The sequence below is a fragment of the Caloenas nicobarica genome, chromosome 1, assembly GCF_036013445.1.
Source record: "Caloenas nicobarica isolate bCalNic1 chromosome 1, bCalNic1.hap1, whole genome shotgun sequence".
Lineage (NCBI taxonomy): Eukaryota > Metazoa > Chordata > Aves > Columbiformes > Columbidae > Caloenas > Caloenas nicobarica.
This window is the reverse complement of record NC_088245.1, coordinates 143,965,479-143,986,083: the sequence shown is the minus strand read 5'-3', so window position 1 is coordinate 143,986,083 and position 20,605 is coordinate 143,965,479. Positions and strand designations below refer to the sequence as shown.

At 36.1% G+C, this 20,605-nt stretch overlaps 1 protein-coding gene across 28 annotated transcripts in view; it reads left to right on the top strand.

Annotated features, from left to right (window-relative positions):
- ABI3BP (ABI family member 3 binding protein) overlaps positions 1 to 20,605 on the top strand; it is a 161,141-nt gene that overhangs the window by 96,825 nt on the left and 43,711 nt on the right. For 9 of the 28 annotated variants that reach the window (XM_065633819.1, XM_065633791.1, XM_065633887.1 and 6 more), the window contains 17 exons: positions 372 to 437; positions 839 to 919; positions 5,627 to 5,695; positions 6,670 to 6,717; positions 7,202 to 7,270; positions 8,865 to 8,912; positions 9,408 to 9,482; positions 11,812 to 11,859; positions 12,685 to 12,759; positions 13,457 to 13,531; positions 14,188 to 14,235; positions 14,774 to 14,848; positions 15,533 to 15,607; positions 17,126 to 17,200; positions 17,886 to 17,963; positions 18,444 to 18,518; positions 20,147 to 20,221. In XM_065633819.1, the coding sequence (XP_065489891.1) occupies positions 372 to 437; positions 839 to 919; positions 5,627 to 5,695; positions 6,670 to 6,717; positions 7,202 to 7,270; positions 8,865 to 8,912; positions 9,408 to 9,482; positions 11,812 to 11,859; positions 12,685 to 12,759; positions 13,457 to 13,531; positions 14,188 to 14,235; positions 14,774 to 14,848; positions 15,533 to 15,607; positions 17,126 to 17,200; positions 17,886 to 17,963; positions 18,444 to 18,518; positions 20,147 to 20,221 (1,155 nt within the window). The remainder of the gene's footprint in view (positions 1 to 371; positions 438 to 838; positions 920 to 5,626; positions 5,696 to 6,669; positions 6,718 to 7,201; positions 7,271 to 8,864; positions 8,913 to 9,407; positions 9,483 to 11,811; positions 11,860 to 12,684; positions 12,760 to 13,456; positions 13,532 to 14,187; positions 14,236 to 14,773; positions 14,849 to 15,532; positions 15,608 to 17,125; positions 17,201 to 17,885; positions 17,964 to 18,443; positions 18,519 to 20,146; positions 20,222 to 20,605) is intronic. The other 19 variants (XM_065633896.1, XM_065633854.1, XM_065633828.1 and 16 more) reach the window with 14 other exon arrangements.

Here is a 20,605-nt window from a genome sequence, read left to right as displayed (position 1 = left end):
ACTGCAGTCTTTTCTTCAGTCAAAACCCTCATCTGTCCTTTCTCACTGTTCTCCCATTACATAAAAGAAAGGTGTTTGTTCATTGAATCAGACAATGGACTAAAAATTTCCTGAGAATATAAATATGGGAAGGAGCCTTAGAAGCAGACTCTTACACATAGTCATGAGCACACCGTATGTAGTTTTATAGGAAACAAAACTAAAAGAAGTGTAGGGTATTATGTATAAGAGTAGGACTTCGTTACATGTTTATGTAGTCTACTTAAAAACAAACCAACCAACCCCCTGAACTATTGGAACAATAAAACTTTTGGCTTACTGCCAATACATCTACTGATCTGTTCAATTACACTTGAATTTTTCTTTTCCAGCCCCTAAACCACCACTTTTGGAGCCTAAAATTTCTCAGACTGTTGAACAACCAAAAGCAACTCTAGGTAATACATGTTTCCGTAGCTGTTGGTCACTCTTCTTTGCAGTCCAAGGCACAGTTTGTACTCTGTCACTTTATCTCATAGGTTTTACTATACTTAGTCCATTTCTCTGAGAGAGGAAAAAAATTTGCTAACTTAATGAGAGGAACATTTTGATGTGATTGTAAGCTACAGTTACATATTTTAAATTTACTTACTGACTTTTATAGTGAAGAAGAAACAGGGATTTTGCTGGAGTAGTGAAGTCTTAGAAAGATTTTTGAGAAGCCTTCTTAGTAAATCTGATTTTGGTATTTTCTTTTGTTTCCAGTTTCCATTCATTGCTTCATTTCAGGCTTGAAGAATGTGATTTTTATGCAATACAGTGGAAAGGACAACCTTATAATCCAGTATATTTCTTTCAGCTCCTAAAGAGGCAAAATTTACACCTTCTGCATCTAAACCTAGACCATCTGCCAGACCCAAAAAGCCACGAACTAAACCTGGTAACTAACTTCCATAGTAAATGTTTGTTATAACATATACTTAAGTAGTATACTTTTGCTGAAATTTATTTAAACTAAATAAGTGTGAAGCTGAGCACTTAATCTTCAGAAAGATAGGCACTGGGGCGAGCAGTGCAGTTTGAGGATTATTATTTTTATCTTGAACCAAAAAAAAAATAAAGCAAAGTAAGAAAACTTTGAACTTTTATATCCCAAATGAGGAAGTTGCGTGGCCGGGAATAGAAACAAATTGCTTTCCTGTGTTTTATTTCAAAATAACCAGTTTTCCAACTTAGTTCAGCACAGGGTCCAGAAAATGCAAATTCTCCTGCTTTGCTGATGATTATAGCATCCCACCTAGAACCACAGTATTCATATTGATTCACTGATTATGAATGCATATGTAGACTTACCTGAAACTGTGGAAATAAGAGTGAAATTCTGCCCTGGGATTTAGTAAAGGCATATTTTATGATGGCAAATGAAATTGCACTTTCACACAGGGGTTGGATTTGGTCTATGGTGTATGTCAGAAAATAAAAGGCATCTGGCATTTTCTGGAGCTGAAGAACAGGCGAATACAGTTACAAAAAGATTGCTAGTGTTATGTGCTTTATAATGAAGTTATCTTAAAATTGCAAAATTGTATATCGTAAGAATATGTTACTTAATCCTGGAAGAAATCAGACTATATTATTAAATAATTTCCAGATTATTTGTAAATTATTTTTTTGCTCATAAAAAGAATTACTCTCTTCAGAGCAAATAATTCCTTGTGAAGCTTGTTAACTAAATGGTATTAATGACTTGGAAGCGTCTCAGAATAGTGTGCATAATTAGTTTTTCATGGCGATCACAGTTCCTAAAACATTTTTAGTGTAGGAAATCTGGTATTGTATTACTAGTATGATTACATTTGTCTCTGATGTAGGTACCTGTATCTGAATGTAGATATGAATCCTGTATGGGGTGTTTTTTTGAAACGACAGAGGAAAAAAAACCCTCATTTGGAAACTGGCATAAAATTGTTTTTCACTCTTGGACTGCCAAGACCAACATTGTATATTCATGTTTCTGCAATAAAAGGCTATATAACAAGTTTCTGTATAACAGCGAAGAAGGTGGCATGAGTCTATATTTGTATGCATGCTGCTTCTTTGTCCTTTCCTTGCTAGTGGTTTCACGGCTCAATCAGATGGAATCCTAAGAAACACTTTTTAATCATAATTAAGCTTGTAATGATCTTCCTGTAAGTAGATATTTGTGAATATGGCATTTGTTCTGATGGGACCAATGATGATATTTTTGTCCAGAAATTATTATTCGAGGCATAAAATATGCAGTGCATGGGGATAACCTTGCTTTTGGGTAGGTGGCAAAATAGTCAAAGAGCAAGATCGCCTCTGTATTCCAGCATAAGTGAGGAGTTCAGCTTAAATTAGAAACTTGTGTCATGACAGTGGTTGTCACCTTAACAGTGAATCAAAATAATCAATAATGTATGCCAAATTCATACTTGATCAATGACTTTCCAATGACCCACTTTTTGTCAAACAGAATTCCTGAAACTTAATTTTGGCTCTCATTCTTAGTTAGATTTTTGTACTGTTTCTGATAAATTGTTTGTCTTTTTGCAGTGGAGTAAAAAAACTTCACTAAAAAAACCCATATAAACAATTTTCACTTTTTCCAACCAACTGTACGTACTAGTGAAAGTTTGCAGCTTCATTTTTCTTGATATTTGGGTAATTGAATCTGTTGCTTGCACGTAAAAACAGTTCTTGTTGACAATGTGTTCATGCCCAACCCTTATACTTGTATTATTGTTAGCGTTAACCTCTCTATCTAAACATACTAAGTCCTCAATTTTTCAGGAAAGGAAACTATAATGGATTTTCTACCATGCATCCAGCTGCACTGCAACATTTTCTTTCCAGAAAATTCTAGTTCTTCATATGCATCCATGCACTGCTGCTTGTGTGATATGAGATTTTTTGCAAGCAAACTGCAGAACTGTTCTAACAACAAATAAGCAGAACTTATCTATTGTAGAGTGGGTTCTCAACTGCCTACTATTTGTTAATTTCCACAGTCTCAACACGGTACTGAAGTTAAGATAAAATAATGTTAGATAGTTTGGTGCACACATGAAACTGTTCCTTTTACAGTCTTCTCTCTCTTACTAGGACTGTAAGGGTCCTGGAAAGACTTCTAAACGTGGAGCTTCTGACACATAATCATACCAGAGAACAATGCCTTCTCAACCTGCTTGATAACTTGGTGCATGTCATTCCTACTATCATCTGTCCTTCAAAGTTTTGGTTACCTCGTTGCTCAGTGCTTGCAACCAAATTATCTGATAAATTGTTCAATAATATCAAGAGCAACTTTTATGTCGAAAGTCCTGTTATATTTTCTGGGAGTTTTATTCAGATGCTCTGATTTCAGAAAGGTCAGAGGAAATGAAAGGCATTTTATTTCCTCCCAATCCTATTCTCCTCTCATCATCATTCTGAGAAATCCATCTCCCAGACCAGAAAACCTTTATGAAATGTGAGAGATGTATCTATTAATTAATTTCTTTTAAATGGACTGAAAAATAAGCCATTACCAGAGACTCTTCGGGATTTGGAGCAGGATGGCATTGTTGAATTTTACATTTGAAAAAATAAAACAAAGAAATGAAAAAGAAAACCAGATCTGAATGATTTAAGATGAATATATGGCCCTAGGTTAGTTCTGGAAGAACGTGCAAAGTACCTAATTAGTAGGTTAGTGTGCTTCTTATTGGATTTCCCTGCTTAGATTCAGAGCAAAGTGCAGTGCTGCCAGGTGTAGAAAAGCAGTCTCCAGTTGTTACAAAGGTAAGAATTGCCTTCTGAGCTTTGTCATGACAGAGCAGTACTTCCACATGCAGCAGTTCAGAGAAGAACTTGGCAAAGAGCAAAGGGATCCTACTAGTGAATGTTTTTTCCATAGTTACTTCTGTGTATTGTCATTCTTCACCTTTTGACCCCAACTCGTACCAGAGCCCTGTGGTTGGGAGAAAGAACTGTTGCACTGGCTGAGTTGGATTTTTTTTTTTTCTTTTAAAAAGAATGGTGCTGTCACTTCACATGAGCCACTTCATTCATTATCATTTTCAACAACATGGCTTTAAAGAGGCTTGTGTTGAGGAGAGATTTACCTACCCAGAAAATGTTCCTTTAGAGATCCAGTTCCCAAAGTACATATGAAAACTTCATAATTACTCTCTGTCAGATATTTTTTGTCAAATTTTTGGTTCCCAGTAAAGCTTCTCCTTCCAAACCTCAAGACTTTTTGCAGCCCGAATAGCCTTTGACAATACTGGGTAATTGCTATGTCCTTTTGCTGACTCACAGAATGGTTGTGGTTGGAAGGGGCCTCTGGAGTTCATCTGGTGCAGCCCCATGCTCAAGCAGGGCCACCTAGAGATGGTTGCCCAGGAACACGTCCAGACAGTTTTTTAATATCTCCAAGGACTGAGGCTCCACAACCTCTCTGGGCAAACAGTTTACTAAACAGCCTGAATTGTTTATCTTGAAGACATTTTGGAGTTTTTGCTTTCTTAGAGTAATTGCAGAAGTATCAAATACATCAATCATTAATTATAAAAAAATGTCAGTGAGGGAAGTGAGGGAAGATTTAAATTCTAAATTAAATACGTCGGTTCTTTTATTCAGACTTTCAAACTTAAACACGGTCCCCCAAATATAATCCCCTCATCATAAACCCTTATGAAAGGAAACAGAGACTTTTAAATTAATAAAGTAATTTTATATCTTAACTGGCAGAGTTTTAGAAGTTTCAGGTCTCAAATTTTATTGTATCTAAAAGTTTTAAGGTAACTTCCTCTAAACAAGGGTAGTTGTGAGTCTTAAAATGTTTGTGAACTTCAACATGACAATTTGTCGGTATGTCCAAAAATAAAGTTTGAGGCACATCGTACAATATTCTTCCATCATTTTTTCTTTTGTAATTAAAATCTGTATCATGATAGAGAGAGAGCACCAGGAGGTATAGGTAATAGAACTTAGGCGAGTCAAAGCAGAGTAAACAAGCGAAGTTTGAAGGTCTAGATAAGCATATTCATTACTTAACTATTGTAGATGTATTTATTTATAGTTTTCAGATTCTTTGGATTCTTTCCTTTCAAAGCTAATTAATTACTCTAGATAGAGATGGGAAGCTTTTTAACTTGATTATCTAACGCGCTGTAGCACTAGGTAACCTACTGGGATCTTCCTGTGATTTGGCAGTTATTTACAGCTGAAATCTTTCACACCTAATCTTTGCATCACTGTTGAAGAAACTCACTAAAAGTAATAGATTTACCAGAGAAAAAAGATTTCTCTGGAAGTGTTTATTTTCGGTGGTCTACAGGCAGAAAGAAAGAAAAAAAATGACAGGAAAACTGAAAGATGAAGGCTCAGAGAGCTCCTCTGCCAGTGGTGTTCCTGTAGCATAAATGCACTTTTATTTTCAAAGAGCAGCAAAAGCTGCACAGGGTAGTTACTGTTCCTTAAGAACATTCAGTAAATTTATTACTTACTCGATGTTTCTATTTGAATAGTGGGGAGGAGGTGGATTTTATTTGGGAAGCAAGAGCAGCTGAGCCATACTAGAGGTTGAGAAATAGATGTAGATGCACCTGTATTTCTCTCAAGAAAATTATCTTTATTCCAGCAGCAACCATTCCGGTGTCAGTCACTACTAGGAGTCCCTACACATTTGAACGTCCAAAGCCTGCAGAGGGTAATGATTACGAGTAATCTTTAGTCGTTCTTCTTTTCACTGGTCTGATAATATGTGCAGTTGAAACTGTTTCCTGTAGGCTTCTTGCTTATTCATGTGTGGTCCAAACCCAACAAATGGAAATATAGTCTTGGTGCCTTATTATTTCGCTGTATTTCTAGTGTGGAGATACTTATCTCTTCAAAGGTATCTGACTAGAAACTTCAATTACATTAGAAAAAGAAAGAATAAGAATTATTGCAAGAATAAAGATTTTATGAAATATAAAAATAGTATAAGTAATCTGAAAATCACATGTAAACTACAAACTGCTGAACAATTTCCGCAGAAAGGGGAGTTCTTTGTTGCACATAACCAAGTCTTTGCCGGTATCCAAAATCACAGTCCACGTATTTGGAGCCCAAATCATCTGCTAAGACTCAAACATCTCAAGCTAAGTCTGATGTATTAGGTTTTGTGATCTAAATTATAAGAGGATATAATGAGGAAAAGACTAAAATGCTTTATCAAAATAATTTTTTCCAGATAATTATATAGCTGTACCAATACCAGGCTTTTAGTCCTCTGCTTGACTCCTCAGTTTAGCGGAAAAATTCAACTGTTTTGTCATGGTCAGCATGCCACTTTCGAGTAGTAGCAGACTTCAGATTCATGACATTTTTGTATATCAAGAGTCCCTTGCTGTCTCCAAGTTAAACTTTGTGATCTCTTCCCTTGCTTGTTCTAGGATTTACTGATTTCCATTAGCATATTTTTGTTTCTGTTGCCATCAAGTTTGTGCAAGCATATTTTTCTTATGGAACCTGTATTATTAGGAAGTTTAATTGTCTCTGTTTTTAAAACATAGAAGTTAACGTGAAGATCTGCATCACTGTGGTATAGTATTAGCATCTGCTTTTCTAATTACCAGTGGAGCAATTTTAAGTTTTTGGAGTGCATTCCATACTTACCTTGTCACACTGTTTCTGTTGCAGTCTTGGAACCTATTACACTTAGAATTGAACCACCAAGGTCAACGATAGGTAATGATATTTCCTTTGCGAGCTGTGGTGTTTGCTTTTTTCATCACAGAAACCATTACTGAAGTTAATCACCTTATGCCTTAGGACTGTTTCATTAAACTTCAGTTTTCTTCTAGGTAATTCTCTTGCTTAGCATTCATGACAGTTGGTCGTACTGCTCTCTTCACAGTTGGAATGTCTCCTTTTTTTAAGAAAACCGTGTTGGCAGCTCTGAATCACCTTTCTCATGTTTGTCTGTGCTTGTCCCAGCTTTTTATTCAAAAAAATAAAACCTGAGCTTCAAAAATGGCTGAAATTCCACTCACTTGCGTAGATTGTTGTAAACACACGGACAGTATTACCTGACTTTCTTTCCTGCTTCCTATAAAGAGACATTTTTTCTCTGTTGCAGGTGTGAGGTTTCTGTGCTTGTGTGTTCAACTTGATATCACACAGTAATTGCTGTTGGATTTAACCAGCTTATTACCCTCATTTTCTCTTCCAGCTCCAAAGGAGAGTATTCCTTCTAAACCTAAAACTTCACCCAAACCTCATATCCCACAAGCCAAAGATGGTAAACTGCTTTGTGTGATTGTTTCTAATACAGTTTATGTTGGATTGAAATGTATTTCTGACGGCTGTTTAGTTATCTGAGCCAGCTAAAGCATAATGGGGTTCTGTTCTGCTGTGTGTTCAGTAATTTATTTGCAGTTTTCAGGAACAGTAACATTCGCTAGATATTTTTCATCATGCAAAAGAATAAATCTCTGCTACTTCATGGCAGCAGGATGAAAATATTGTTCTTAAACTCAGATTACAGTAGTAACTACAGCAAATACCCTGCAATTAAAGTATACGTTATGGCTACTTAGGCGGTACAACTCTTTCCTACATTGCTTTGCATTGTTAGAATAAATACATTTCCCTTTTAAGTCACAATTACTTAAATTTCTTTACATTATTATTTTCTGCATGAATGACTAAATTACCCAGTGCATAGTTACTATTTGTTAATAAATATTAATATTTATTAGCATTAATGATAATTTATGCTGTATTCCATTTTTATACTATGTCATTAAAAGTGACTGCAGTTGAATTCAGTGGCAGGCAGCAAAAATTACTCTCTCGGGTATAAAAAATCAACATTCGTTATCTTTTGTTAAGTGTGACAAATCTCATGATAATCACTTTACTGAAGATCTTTAAATTGTAGACATGTAGCAATATTTGTGAAAGCTAATGTTATCTATTAAATATTACTTCCTTACATAGAAAGCAGTCAAAATCCTTGTTCTCTCATAATTTTTTTAACCATGGAAACTGATTGTAAAACATTGTTTCCAAGCTACAACTTAGAATGCAACATCTCATAAACTCAGATTTTACCTCTGTGGCCATTTTTCATTATTATGGTAGTCTGGCCTTCTCAAAAAATGTTTTTGTCACACAGATGTTACGGGTTCGTACTGTTCTATGGGAGGGTTTTTTGGTTTTTTGTTTTGTTTTTTTTTAAAGTTACTGTTTCTTCAAGAATCTGTAATAAACAGAATTTTTTTTACAGCATCATCCACTTATCTTGTGATTGTCTTAAAAGATCCAAAGAATTTTTTTTTATTGTCACCCATACAGAAGAACAGACACAGAGAGGATACCATTTCTATTGTGCCTCTGTTTCTAATGCAGGAAATGCAAGAAAATAGCATCAACTTCACATCCTTATGCCCCTTAAACATCCAGTTTTATTTTAGATCCACACCAGTTTAGAGCTGAAATATGTAATTATGCGATGCAACATGCTGTAATGCTCCTTAATAATATAGCATCCAGAAAACATGCAAGTGGTCTCTGATTCCAGTTGTATATATAAACTGTATTTGAAATACACCACAAAGAAGAGAGATTTGTGTCACTAAAAAGCCATTTTCTGAATAAGGGAGTAGTACATATTTGGATATCTCTTTGAAGGCCAGGGGAGAAATAATCTCACATTGTGTTTCAGTTTACACTGCTTTCTCAGATACTTCATTTAATATAACAGTTTTTGTATAAGGCAGTATATATAGTATTTAATTCAAAATGCAGTTACTAGACAAGTAATACTAATTGCAGGTGGAATTATTCTCTCCAGTGTTTATAATAGCTTTTATGTTTTGTTTCTGATACAGTCCTGGAATCTATAACCCTTAGAACTGATCAGCTAAAACCAACAATAGGTAACAGTTTTACCTACAAGGGACCATCTCATTTAGCTTTTTTCTCAGTGTACACCAAGCACCATGAGTACGTCTTCATTGCACTTCACTGTCATATTTTTTTACCTTTAAATTTAGTCCTTTTATAAGGTTTTGTTTGTTGTGATTTTTACACTAGCAATTCATAATCATCTTGTTTGTTTTTTCTCACACAAATGTGTTCTATAAAGTGGGTGGAAGCACCACAATCTACCTTTGACTACATGTCTCTGTCATGTACTGCTTCATCTTTTATACTAGTTCATCAATACTGGCCTTGCTTTATGTCATCCTGTTACAGAGGTTCTCCATCAGCACTGTTGTGTACCAGGCATTTATACTTCTCCATCAAGCTCATACAAGCTTTTTGTGTTTTCAGAGGGTCCCAAAGACACGTGTTCATTTTTAATATTATGCCATCTGTGGGTCTCAGTTCTTGAAATATTTTAATAGTTGCATTTTTTTTTTTAATTTCAGTTCCAAAAGAAACACAGCGTGTTCCCTCCAAACCTAGAACATCGCCAATTTCAGAGGTGCCACAAACCAAACCTGGTAAGTACATTGTTTCTTTATCTTATCATACTGATACCTGTGTCTTACAAATTCTACTGTGATCAGTGGAGCTTCAGTTTTAGATGTATCCCTTGGGCATATGTGTTTGAGCATTCCTTGGGCATTAAGATCCAGTATCACATGCCATGACATGTGGAATTTATAAGCAACCTCGTAAGTTTAAAACCTCTATCTTCAGTTCTTTTTTACATTTGAAGTCACTGAAACAGTGGGCACTTTCTCTGCAGTTCTCAGTGAAAATAGGTCTTTTCTGTGTGAATTCGCATGGGTTTTGGGAAAGTGAAGGTGGAAAGGAGGGGTGTCATTGCAATGAGGAAGTGTTTTTTTCTGTATTTCTCAAATTGAATACTTGTTTTTTTCTTTCCCAGACACAATCATTCATTTGTGCTTTTCAGTTCACTTTTGCATAGCCCTTATATTGTTCAGAGGTTTAAGAACGTGTGATACTTTCTATAATGTTTACACATCTTGGAATAGAGCAATATATAACCCTGGGCTAATTAAGGGTGGAGGAAGAAAGTTAACTCAAATTAGCAATTTCATGAGGTGCTGCAGTGGATTGACCCCGGCCAGCAACTGAGCACTCACTAGCCACTTGCTCATTACACCCAACAGTTTCGGGGAGAGAATCACAAGAGCAAAAGAGGAAAAAAAAGATCATAGTTCAAGATAAAGATAAGTTCGCAAGTGAAGGATAAACAAAGGGAAAAAACCCAAGTGTTACAAAGGCAACCGCTTACCGCAGACCGATGCCAGTCTAGGAGCAATGGGTCCTTTGGAAAGACTACCCTCCAGTTTTGTTGCTAAGCATGACATTATATGAGGTGGAATATCCCTTCGGTCAATTTGGTTTACCTGTCCCAGCTGTGTCCCTTCCTCGCATCTTGCCCACCCCCAGCCTATATGCTTGGGGACAGAGTGAAAAACAAAGAAGTCCTTGATGCTGTAACAAGAACTATTCAGCAGTAGCTAAAACATGGGTGTGTTATCAACGCTGTCTTGGTCACGAGTCTAAGACAGGTTACCACAGGGTGTGCTATTGTCATGGAGGCACCTCAAAATAAGTTTAGGAGGGCAACAAGGTCCAAACCAAAACTTTATTCTGGCTGGAAAAGTACCGCCGATAAACCAATTAGAAACGGGGTTTATACAATTAGTTAGCACTCCAATAACATAAGAAACAGGTTTGGATATTAGGTTAGGAGATTATTTGGGGTGCAGCGAAATAAGAATAATGAGGATCCACAGCGTGCATATACGCACTCACCAGAAAACAAACCAGAGCCCTCTCTGCCCCGTTTTGCCCATAAGAGATAAACAATTGCCTGTCCCAGGTGAGGAAGTTGCACTCGTCTGTCCCAGACGAGGAAGTTACACTCGCCTACCAGGCGAGGACTTATTAAAGCATATATTCAGTAATTTATCACTCACCCACATGCGGAGGTGAGGCGCTCCAATCCCGGGAGGTTACCTCAGAGGGCTTCTCCGTCTAAGGGGAGGGACTCCGGCAGCATGGCAGACCCGCAGCTCTGAAAAGACCACACAAAGGGGGTCTCCGGCGGGAACCCCATTTATAGTCTGCTCAGATCTGGCTGTGGGCATTCCAGAAGCTTCTCGGCTTCTCTGGGCTGTGGGCATGCTTGGCCTCTCCTCTGCTAATGACCCTGTCCACCGACTCTGGGCCTGCACAAAGAGAGCTGTTAGCTGCCCCATTGAAGGCCCCAGTTCTGAGAGGGGGGGATGAGCAGTGCAACTGCCACACCAGTTCTCAGGGTGTGTGTGGGGGAAAGTGCAACTGCCACAGCTATGAAGAAAATAAACTCCATCACAGCCAGACCCAGTACTGGGTATCCAAGGTATATGCAGAATTAGATGGTACTGCTGGAGAAATGGGCAGAAAGATGACAACTAGGATTCCTTTTTCCCCCAGTAAGTCTGCATTTGTGTTCAAATCAAAACCTTGAATTAAGTCAGGAAAGTGTATGAAGGTGAAAAACCACTCACAATTTCTTTGTGGCTTATTACAAATCTTCAGATTTATATTTGGCCTCTGTTCTGTATTGGAGCTATTGCCTTGAACTGGAAGCAATTTTGAGTAGCATAATACTCTGACATGTATTGAGTTTCAAGGAGGAGTGACCATCTGTCGTTGGCTGTAGCAGGAATGGTATGGTCACTGTGGAAGTAATGATCGTAATGTTTTGATTGTTCTTAGTAATACTTCTTTTGGTTCTTTTTGGCTTTGTTTGTTTTTAATTTTTTGTTTTGTTGGTTTTGTTTGATTTGGGTTTTTATCACACTAATGTAGTTCTGGAACCAATTACATCTGGAACTGAGAAACCAAAGTCAACAGCAGGTAATGATATTTTCTTACTTGAATAGTCATGTTGCCTCTCCTCTTCAACACAAATCCTTAAGGGTAGACCTTCAAAAATTTATCACCTTTATTTGTATGTGCCTTAAGAATTTAACCGCTCTTTTCTTATTTTCTACAAAACAATTGAGGAGGATCCTCATGCCTTTCATATTGCTATGCACATAACATAGGGCAATTTCCTTCAATATTTAATGATAAGAGACAGAGGGCAGATCTGAACAGGATCCTAACTTATATGTTCTCAGTCGTACTGTAGAGGTGGCACTGTTCTAGCTAGTTATATGGTTTGGGTGAGCAGAGTTGTATGCTATGAGTTTTATTTCTCTGCTTCCCTTCCCCTCCAGTTTTACTAAATGAAATTCAGTCCTTCATAGAGGTCTGAACAATAATTCTGTTGCACTCAACATCAATTCCACTGTCAGAAATGAATCACTAAAGTGATCTTTACGTTATGTGATTCCTTGAGGCAGATCTATTTGACAAAGGCATTTTTATTATTTAAATGTGGTACTGTGAATCATTCCAGTACAACCTCCATTACAAAGCAGTGGTGCCTTTGTATTTGAAGTTACTTGGTTTTCTTCTTCATTTATTTTTTTAAGCCTTCTTCTTAAATAGAACCAGTAATTATGTGACATGCTTAGTTAATGATTTTGATGCCAAAAACCCTTCTCTTTTGCATCACTTTCATACAATATCCTTGGTTCAAATATTTGCTCTGTTTCTGTTGACTGTTATGGGTGGTAGTGGACACTGATACCTTGGAAGTTTTTATTATGGTATAACCCAGTTTCTTTCTTTTAGCTCCTAAAGATACACATCATGTGCCTTCCAAACCTAAAACATCACCCAGTCCACGTGTTCCTCCAACTAGAGCAAGTAAGTTTATCAATATTTTTCCTTTTAGTGCATCAAAGTTTTATCCAATTGAAAATAGTCAAAATTTATGAGTTCTCCAAAGGTACACAAATACTTGTTGAATAGGCTGTATTTTACTGTCATAATCAAGTTTTGCTGTGTAACTGTCCTGGAACAAGATAGATATTTATAGAAGTCAATTATTTTGTATTTGCATGTGTATTTTCTAGTTACTCATCTACAAGTGTAAAATTACAGTACTTTCCTGTTCCAAAAACTTTGGAAATAGTTCTATCTATTTAAAATAAGTGGTAAATTTCTACGTCTCCTCTACTTAGACTGCTTTGCTAGAGATTTTGCTTTAGTGCAAAGCTGATTTGAATGACCAGCCGATTTTTTGAATATGAAACACTTGAGAAGCACAACTAGGGGAACTGTTAGAACTACAGCAGTTTACTCTGTAGAAAGCTCTGTCTGATAGAGCTGAGAGGAGTAGAGAGTTAGTCCAGCACTGCATTGTAGCAGTCACTTTGTCTTTAGTCTCTGCACTAACATAATATTGATTGCATTGACAGGAGATCTCTGTGGTTATTTTCAAATGGAAGAAATACTTCCTAAAAAAATCATTTGCAGAAAATTAATCTCCTGTCAGGAAAATCATAACATGTTGAATTGCCATCCTCAATAATATGTTCAAAACTTTGCTCCTCTTCAAAAGGTCCAAAAGAAAGTCGTCGAGTCCCTTCCAAGCCCAGAGCATCACCAAGTCCAGATGTACCACACACAAAACCCGGTAAATACATTTTTGTTTTGTTGTGCTAGAATATTCAGGGTTTCTTTTGGGTTGTCCTTTCTCAGTGAGTCAAGTGTTGATTAACATCTCTTCGTTTACAAACAAATAGATTCTCTAATTATCATTAAATATGTGTTTAAAGGAAGACAGAGCTGTTCTTTATTTTCAATGTCTGAGTTTTGATGAATTGTATGTGCTTTTCAGCCACATGACAGCTGTCACTGATTAATAATCTGCATAGCAGGGTAGACAACATACAAACATTCTAATAATGTCTTGGAAGAAATTGCATCTCTTCTGTGCCTATCAAAAGATGCTTAGAAGAAAACATATTTGAGGGCGTTCATGTATGACTCTAAATATCTGTAACTGAAACCACTCATATGTTTGTGTGCCCTGGTAATGGAATTTGATCCTTAAAAATATACTTAATAGGGATTTACATACTAGTGAACTGCCAAACCTCTGTAATTCCTGATGGTTCTGAAAACATCAGTTGAACCTTCCTTTGGGGTGAGTGTATATTCACTAATTCAAAAAAAAAAAAAAAGGTATTAGTTCCAATTTGAAAATAAATTAGTCATGCAAAAGGGAGTATTTTTACCCTTTTGCATATAGTTATTGCTAATTCTGTGTACATTCTTGTTTTTATGAAGTTTTGGCAACTACTACATTTACAAGTGAACAGCCAAAGACAGCAACAGGTAAAGATGTTACCTTGGACTGGTCATTATTGGTTTTTTGCTTCTGCTCCTTGGACCAAAGATTATATATCATTAGTCTGTTTTTCACTTATCATCTGTTTGTGGTTTTAATTTATTTTCTTTTCCACTCATTGAACTTAATTCTACTCTGTTTCAGGTACTTCATACCTGTTTTGTTGTCTTCACAGAGAATTTCTTGCACCCTCATACACATTGTCATTCCTTTGACACTTATAGGAGACAAGCATGCCATGGGTATTGCAGTTATGAACTCTGAAATACAGATGGAAACATGCCCACTATAGTTGTCTGTGTTCTTTCAGTTTTTGTTGCTTGACTCCAGATTTTGCTTACTTGATCAATTTTCCACCCATCTTTTCATTCATTATTTTCTTTTCTCTTTAAATTCCTGTATGTGTCTGATACTCAATTTTTCAGTCTCTCATGTAAGGATCTTGTTTTTCTTTGGAAGCATGAGGCATGCAATAAACCTAATTTCTGAAGAGTATAAACCCTTAAACAAGGTCTTTTCTTTCAGCTCCTAAAGAACCACAACATGCTCCCTTCAAACCTAAAGCACCTCCCATCCCAGATGCTCCACATAGAAAACCTGGTAAATTATCTGGTCTTTTGTCAAGTTGCAGGTGATAATTGAGCAACTGCTTTCAAGGCAGGCAGCGGGGGCAGTTTTTAAGAGTATATTTGCTGTTACCTTGGTATCATTCTAACTTAAGAAACCTCTGCAATGCTGCAGTTAAGTCGTACCACTGAAACTACAACAGTTCCAGATTTTTTTTTAATATTATGCAGATATTACCAGAAGAAGAAATAATAGTTGTCTGTATGTTTAAATCAATGACAAGTTATTCACAGCTTATATCTCAACAACACGCTTCAGTTGTTTGCATCGTGTTTTTGAAGCTCTTATGAGAGAAGACTCTTCAAGCAGTTGCAGTGCTTTTCCTTTGTTATACACCTTTTCATCCAGATTAGACTGAGAAATCACTTCAGTTGTATTTCAATGAGGAGACTCCTTATCAGAAATCTGACTGACCTGCATAAGACAGTGATTTCCCTGAAGGGTTGTTGTTGTTATTTCTTCCATATCTAGATATTAAAAACAAAAAAATGAACTCTTTGTAACCATAAATCTCTGAGGGTAAATGACCACTTCTGTTTTGAAATATCCCTTTCCTAGTGGATATAGTATAGTGCCAAAGAGTTTTTTTGAGGGTGTGGGAGGGAAAGGGAGAGTCTCTTAATTATTCTGAGCATTGATCAACATTTTTTCCAACAGAAATCATTCCAACCTTCCATGAACCAGAAACTACTGTGATTCCTCATATTCCTGAAAGAACAAAGGCAACATTGGGTAATCATGTGTATTTCATAAATAATTACTCTATTTTCCATTCTTGTTAGAGAATATATTCTTAGAGAGAGCTCGTTATACGATATTAAAAACTAATAATGAAGTTTTGCTCTTCTTACAGATACTTGCTTGCCCTTTGGTCTTGATAAGTGTAATAATGCATGAGCTCATTTACTTTTGAAGTTTCTTTTCCTTGTTTTCTAGCCTTTTCAGTCAGAATGCTGTAATTGGTTCAGAGGTTATATATTTTCCAGTAAAAGGAAACTTTATTTAAAGAGGAGGTATTTATTCCTGTAACTTGTGCATCTGAAGTATGGACACTGTCACCCTAAAATACTCTTCTGCTTCTCTCCTCATTGTATAATTTTACAGAAGAAAATTGCAGGAAAATTATAAGTTGTCAACTATTGCATAACATATTTGAAAACAGAACAGCTACGTCACCCTCCAAATCAAATAGTAGTTCTTAATGCTATCTTCTCTGCTAACTTCTAGTCATCCATGTTGGGAAAACTTGCTTAAATATATGAAACATGAATTGAGAATTCTTTCTTCTTAACTTAAATGTCAGATGTGGACCAAATAAGGGTCAATGAATCCAAGCAGTATTGGGCAGCAGGAGTATTGTTTGAGCCATCTTTGTTAATAATCAGTTCTCTGTCCCCAGTTGCAGAGACAGACGTTGACCATGATTTTCTGAGAATGAAATGGTATCATTAATTATCAATAGCCATTTCATAATCTTCAAACTATGGTGGGTTTTTTTGAAAAATAGGAAATGAAATATATTTTTATTCATGTTTCTATCTTAATATATATTCCCTGTATGCATTGATACTTAGGTTAGTAATCATTTGATATCTCTTTATATAGGCTTATGAAGTTTGTGTGACCTGTCATGCACATCAGAGCTACTCGATGCAATATTCATATGTAGAAAATGGTTCTTCAGAGCAAGGGGGTGAAGAATGCACAGGCTAAGGCTGATATTTTGAGGACCTCTCACGTTGGTGTGGATCAAAGACTAGCAAGTGCTAAGATAACCTTTTCCAGTAGCTGATTTCTACATGACAAGAAATTTTAACTGAATAATATGAAGATAATAAGATAGAATACTTTCCATATAAGAACAAAGAAGTTAATTTATAAATCAAGTGTGATACAAAGGGTTCACTGAAAAACAGGTCCTGTCCTCAGATACTCATGTATGGCAGATGTGGAAGATGTAGGCTACTACATCTATTTTCGTCCCATAAATTTGCTATATGCTGTTCATGACCATATTCTTTACTGCTTCATCCAAAGCTATAAATTTGCATATGGTTTGGGGGAAGTCTGTGTCAGTGGCCATTTAATTTCTTTTCCTTTCTTTGCAGGAATTGCGACTGATTGATTTTCAGCTTTACACTTACATAATTTGACTTATTACAGATCAGATCGTACTTACGTTCCTTGTGTACAATGAAAGCAGTGTGTTTATCCAAATATTTTTCCGGGCGCTGTTTGTTTTTATTTCAGCTCCAACTGAAAAACAGTTTGTTCACACCAAACCAAAAACAACTGAAAAACCAAGAGTGCCGCACACCAAACCTGGTAATGGAGTCATTCGTTTAATTTTGTGTCTTTGTGTTTAATCATTCTTTCCCTTAGCCTCGGGTTTTAAGAGACAATGAAGCTATCATTTTGTGCTTTTTAATAGAATTATTCATAGCTGGCTTTGTGCTGAAACAAAATGCATTACACTTAAGTCAGTCAATCCAACACATGTCAAAACTACACTGAAAATAAGAGTAGGATTTGTAGTATAGCATCAAAAATGTTTTTCCACCTTTCTCTTACATATAGCAAATGGTGACTAACATGTAGTTACGTGGGTGTTGAAAAATTTCTTTGTGCAGATAGGCTGAGTTCTCTCTGATTACTTCCTGGTAATCAGAGATGCTTCTCTGTGAGCACTTTTTTTTGTTGTTTTATCCATAAACTGCAAGAGAACTCCTTTGTGATGTGCTTGTAAAGTTAGCAGCCAACTTTGTGTGCTATACTGAAACAAAAGTAATCTCAAAAATAGTTACAGGGAGCTATGTCTCTTCCCATTCTTGTTATATAAGGAATGTATAGGAGAAGTTAATAGAAAGATAAGTATATGTCAGCAGTTGATTTTTAACATATTCTGCTACTCTTTAGTTTGAAACAATTTGGAAGCTTTAGAAATAGTGCAAATACTACTTTGTTTCTATTACAGTTTAATATTCTAAGATTCTTCACATTTTCTCCTTAGCAGCAGTACATCAGACAACTCCACTGCCAATTATTACAAAGTCTTCTACTACCACTCAGCGTTCAAGGGCAACAATGGGTAAATAAATTTACTTGAAGTTAAGATGCAGGTATTTTTAATTTTTCAATGGAGAAATTTCTAGAGAACATGCTCTGGCATGGTATTTTGTACAATATCATTCCACTATCCTTCATTCTGCTTACACACAGGCATGTTTCTTAATACAGATGAGTCTCAGTTCTATCCTAGATGTAAAGCAGAAATAGCCTACAGCTCATGTCTGGTCAGAAGACAGTTTGTCAGATCTCCAACCAAATTCAGTGGTCTAATTTTTCTTTTAGAGCAAGAATTTTAGCCACTAATTCAACTTATTCTACAGCACAGTGCTAGAACTTTTCTGTGGTTTTGATAGTCATTTTATTTCAGGTTCCAGGAAGCCATGGAATTGTTATTGTCTTTTTTTCAGGCATTTGAGGCATGCATTTTCTGTGGGCTAAACATGGCATTGGATCATGACTCCAGAAGAATACAATTAGAACCTTTTTCCTTTTCTTTCAGCTCCAAAAGAAACTCTGCTCATTCCTTCCAAACCCAAAACATCTGTCGGGCCGGAAGTACCACGGACAAAACCTGGTAATTTAAAGTTTGTAATTTTAAAATAACTTTAAAAGTGTTACTATGACACTGCCTTAGTTACCCTTCCTGCTATGATTTAGTACTACAGTCATGTGACAGGCATGTAGAGAAATTAGCATCATTTTTCAGTTCGGAGTATGTTAATTATATCAAAGAAAATGCCCAAGAATTGCATTGATTTCCTTGGAGAGACGAAGTTAGGATGTTTGGGTTTTTTAAGATTTGTTTGTTGAGTTGGTGGCTAGTAGCCATTAAAAATGTGAGGAATTCTACTAATTTTAATAAACATATACTACTGTAGGCAACTACAATAAGTTCTTTTCTGTTGGGGGATTTTACTACCCTATATTTATTTGCTTCAATTTCTCAAGTACTTTTGAAACCCAGGTTACAGAATCTCAGTCCAAGATAGTTAGGTGCTAAGAGTATAAGTACTTTCTTCATATCGGTGATTTTTTGCAATAACTACAGTAGATTTAGGGATGCACAGTTATAATGAAGGATGATGATACCTCAGCTTTGCCTTGGGTATGAAATATTTCCATAAAAATTACTGGAGAGGAAGGTTACAGGAGAAAAAAAAAAGATTGTTAGGGGAGAAGTGACAAAATGATTATAAGAAAAAGTAATTGCTAATCTTTCTTACTCTCAGATCTACCCTCCAAACTGATAGTGTTTTAGGCAAATAAGGCTAATGAATGGTTTTATCATTCCCCCTTTTTTCCCCTTTAGATTTCTAGCCCTTTTTATACAGCCAGAAAGTATTTAAGCAGGCATCCTATTTGTTCAAGAACTGTACATATATATTGCTATGAAAACCAAGCTGAACAGTCCAGAAAAAAGATTTATTTTCTAAAGGCCTTATTTTGAAAAGCTTTCTGTTAAGTAACCAAGTTACATTCTAAGTCTCAGTTGAATAAGAACTATTTCCAGTCATGTTGTAGTTAACAAGTGCCATGTCTTCCTACCACTAGAAAGTTAATTTTAGGTGAAGAATTTCAGAAAACAAAATTTATAGGTTTATTCCTTTCCTTTTAAATTTTAAATCATTATAATGATATATATGCAAAACAAACTACTGTTAGAAAAGTTGTTAAAAAGAAATGCCAGTATTTAGCCCATTGCCCTTTATGCCCCTAATTAGGTTACTTTCCAGCTTCCATATTTTAACCTTATTTCTGAAAGACAAAGAGACATGTAGTGGGTGCCTCTACCTGTCAGAATCTCTTTTTCATCCGGTAACTTAGATATCTTTCACTAAATTCAATCAAACTTGAGTGAGAGAAGAATGTCTGAAAGATAAATACGTTACTACGGGCGCTTAGAAGTCTTTTAGGGAAGTGCAAATTAATATACGCAGTGTGAGAAAGACCACAGACTGTCAGAACTCCACCTTCAGGGCGTTTGTTCTGAAGTTGGTGGGGGCCTGGCAGAATAGTTGCGCTGTCTGGCTGTCAGCATGAAAATACATCCAGACTAATGAGAACACATGTCTGTCTCACCTCTGTTAAAATTGTCTTTGCAGATGTGTAGATAGGTTTTTAGGAAACAAAGGACACAGATCCTTAATGAAATCCAACTTCTTCAATTTCACCTCTCACAGAAAAATGTTTTATTTCTTGTAGCTCCAAGGGCAACACACCTGGGATCAATTAACCTTATAACTGTTCATGTTGTTGATGGGTCCAAAGTGACTTTGGGTAATGAGAATATTATGTCAGTTTATTTTTCATAAAACTTTACTTTCTCTGCTTCAGCTATATGGCTTAACTTACACTTTAAACAACAGAAATACCTTAATGTATCTGTATGTAGTGTCCATTTGTTAGTCACATTCCACTGCATGTACAAAATTTTGCTGGTTTGAATTTTCTAGCCATTTTTTCTTTCATGTAATTCTTTCTAGAAATGAGTACTTCATGTACAAGGCTGAGGAGTTGTATAAAAAGGCATTACCTGGTCATCTTCTTTTGTCTGACTTACTAAAGATATATATCTTCTCAGTCTGGAAAAGTCTTTATCTGTATAAAAGCATGATTTTCAGCCAGGTTTCTAGCACTGACTCTTTTTGTTTACGGTCTGCA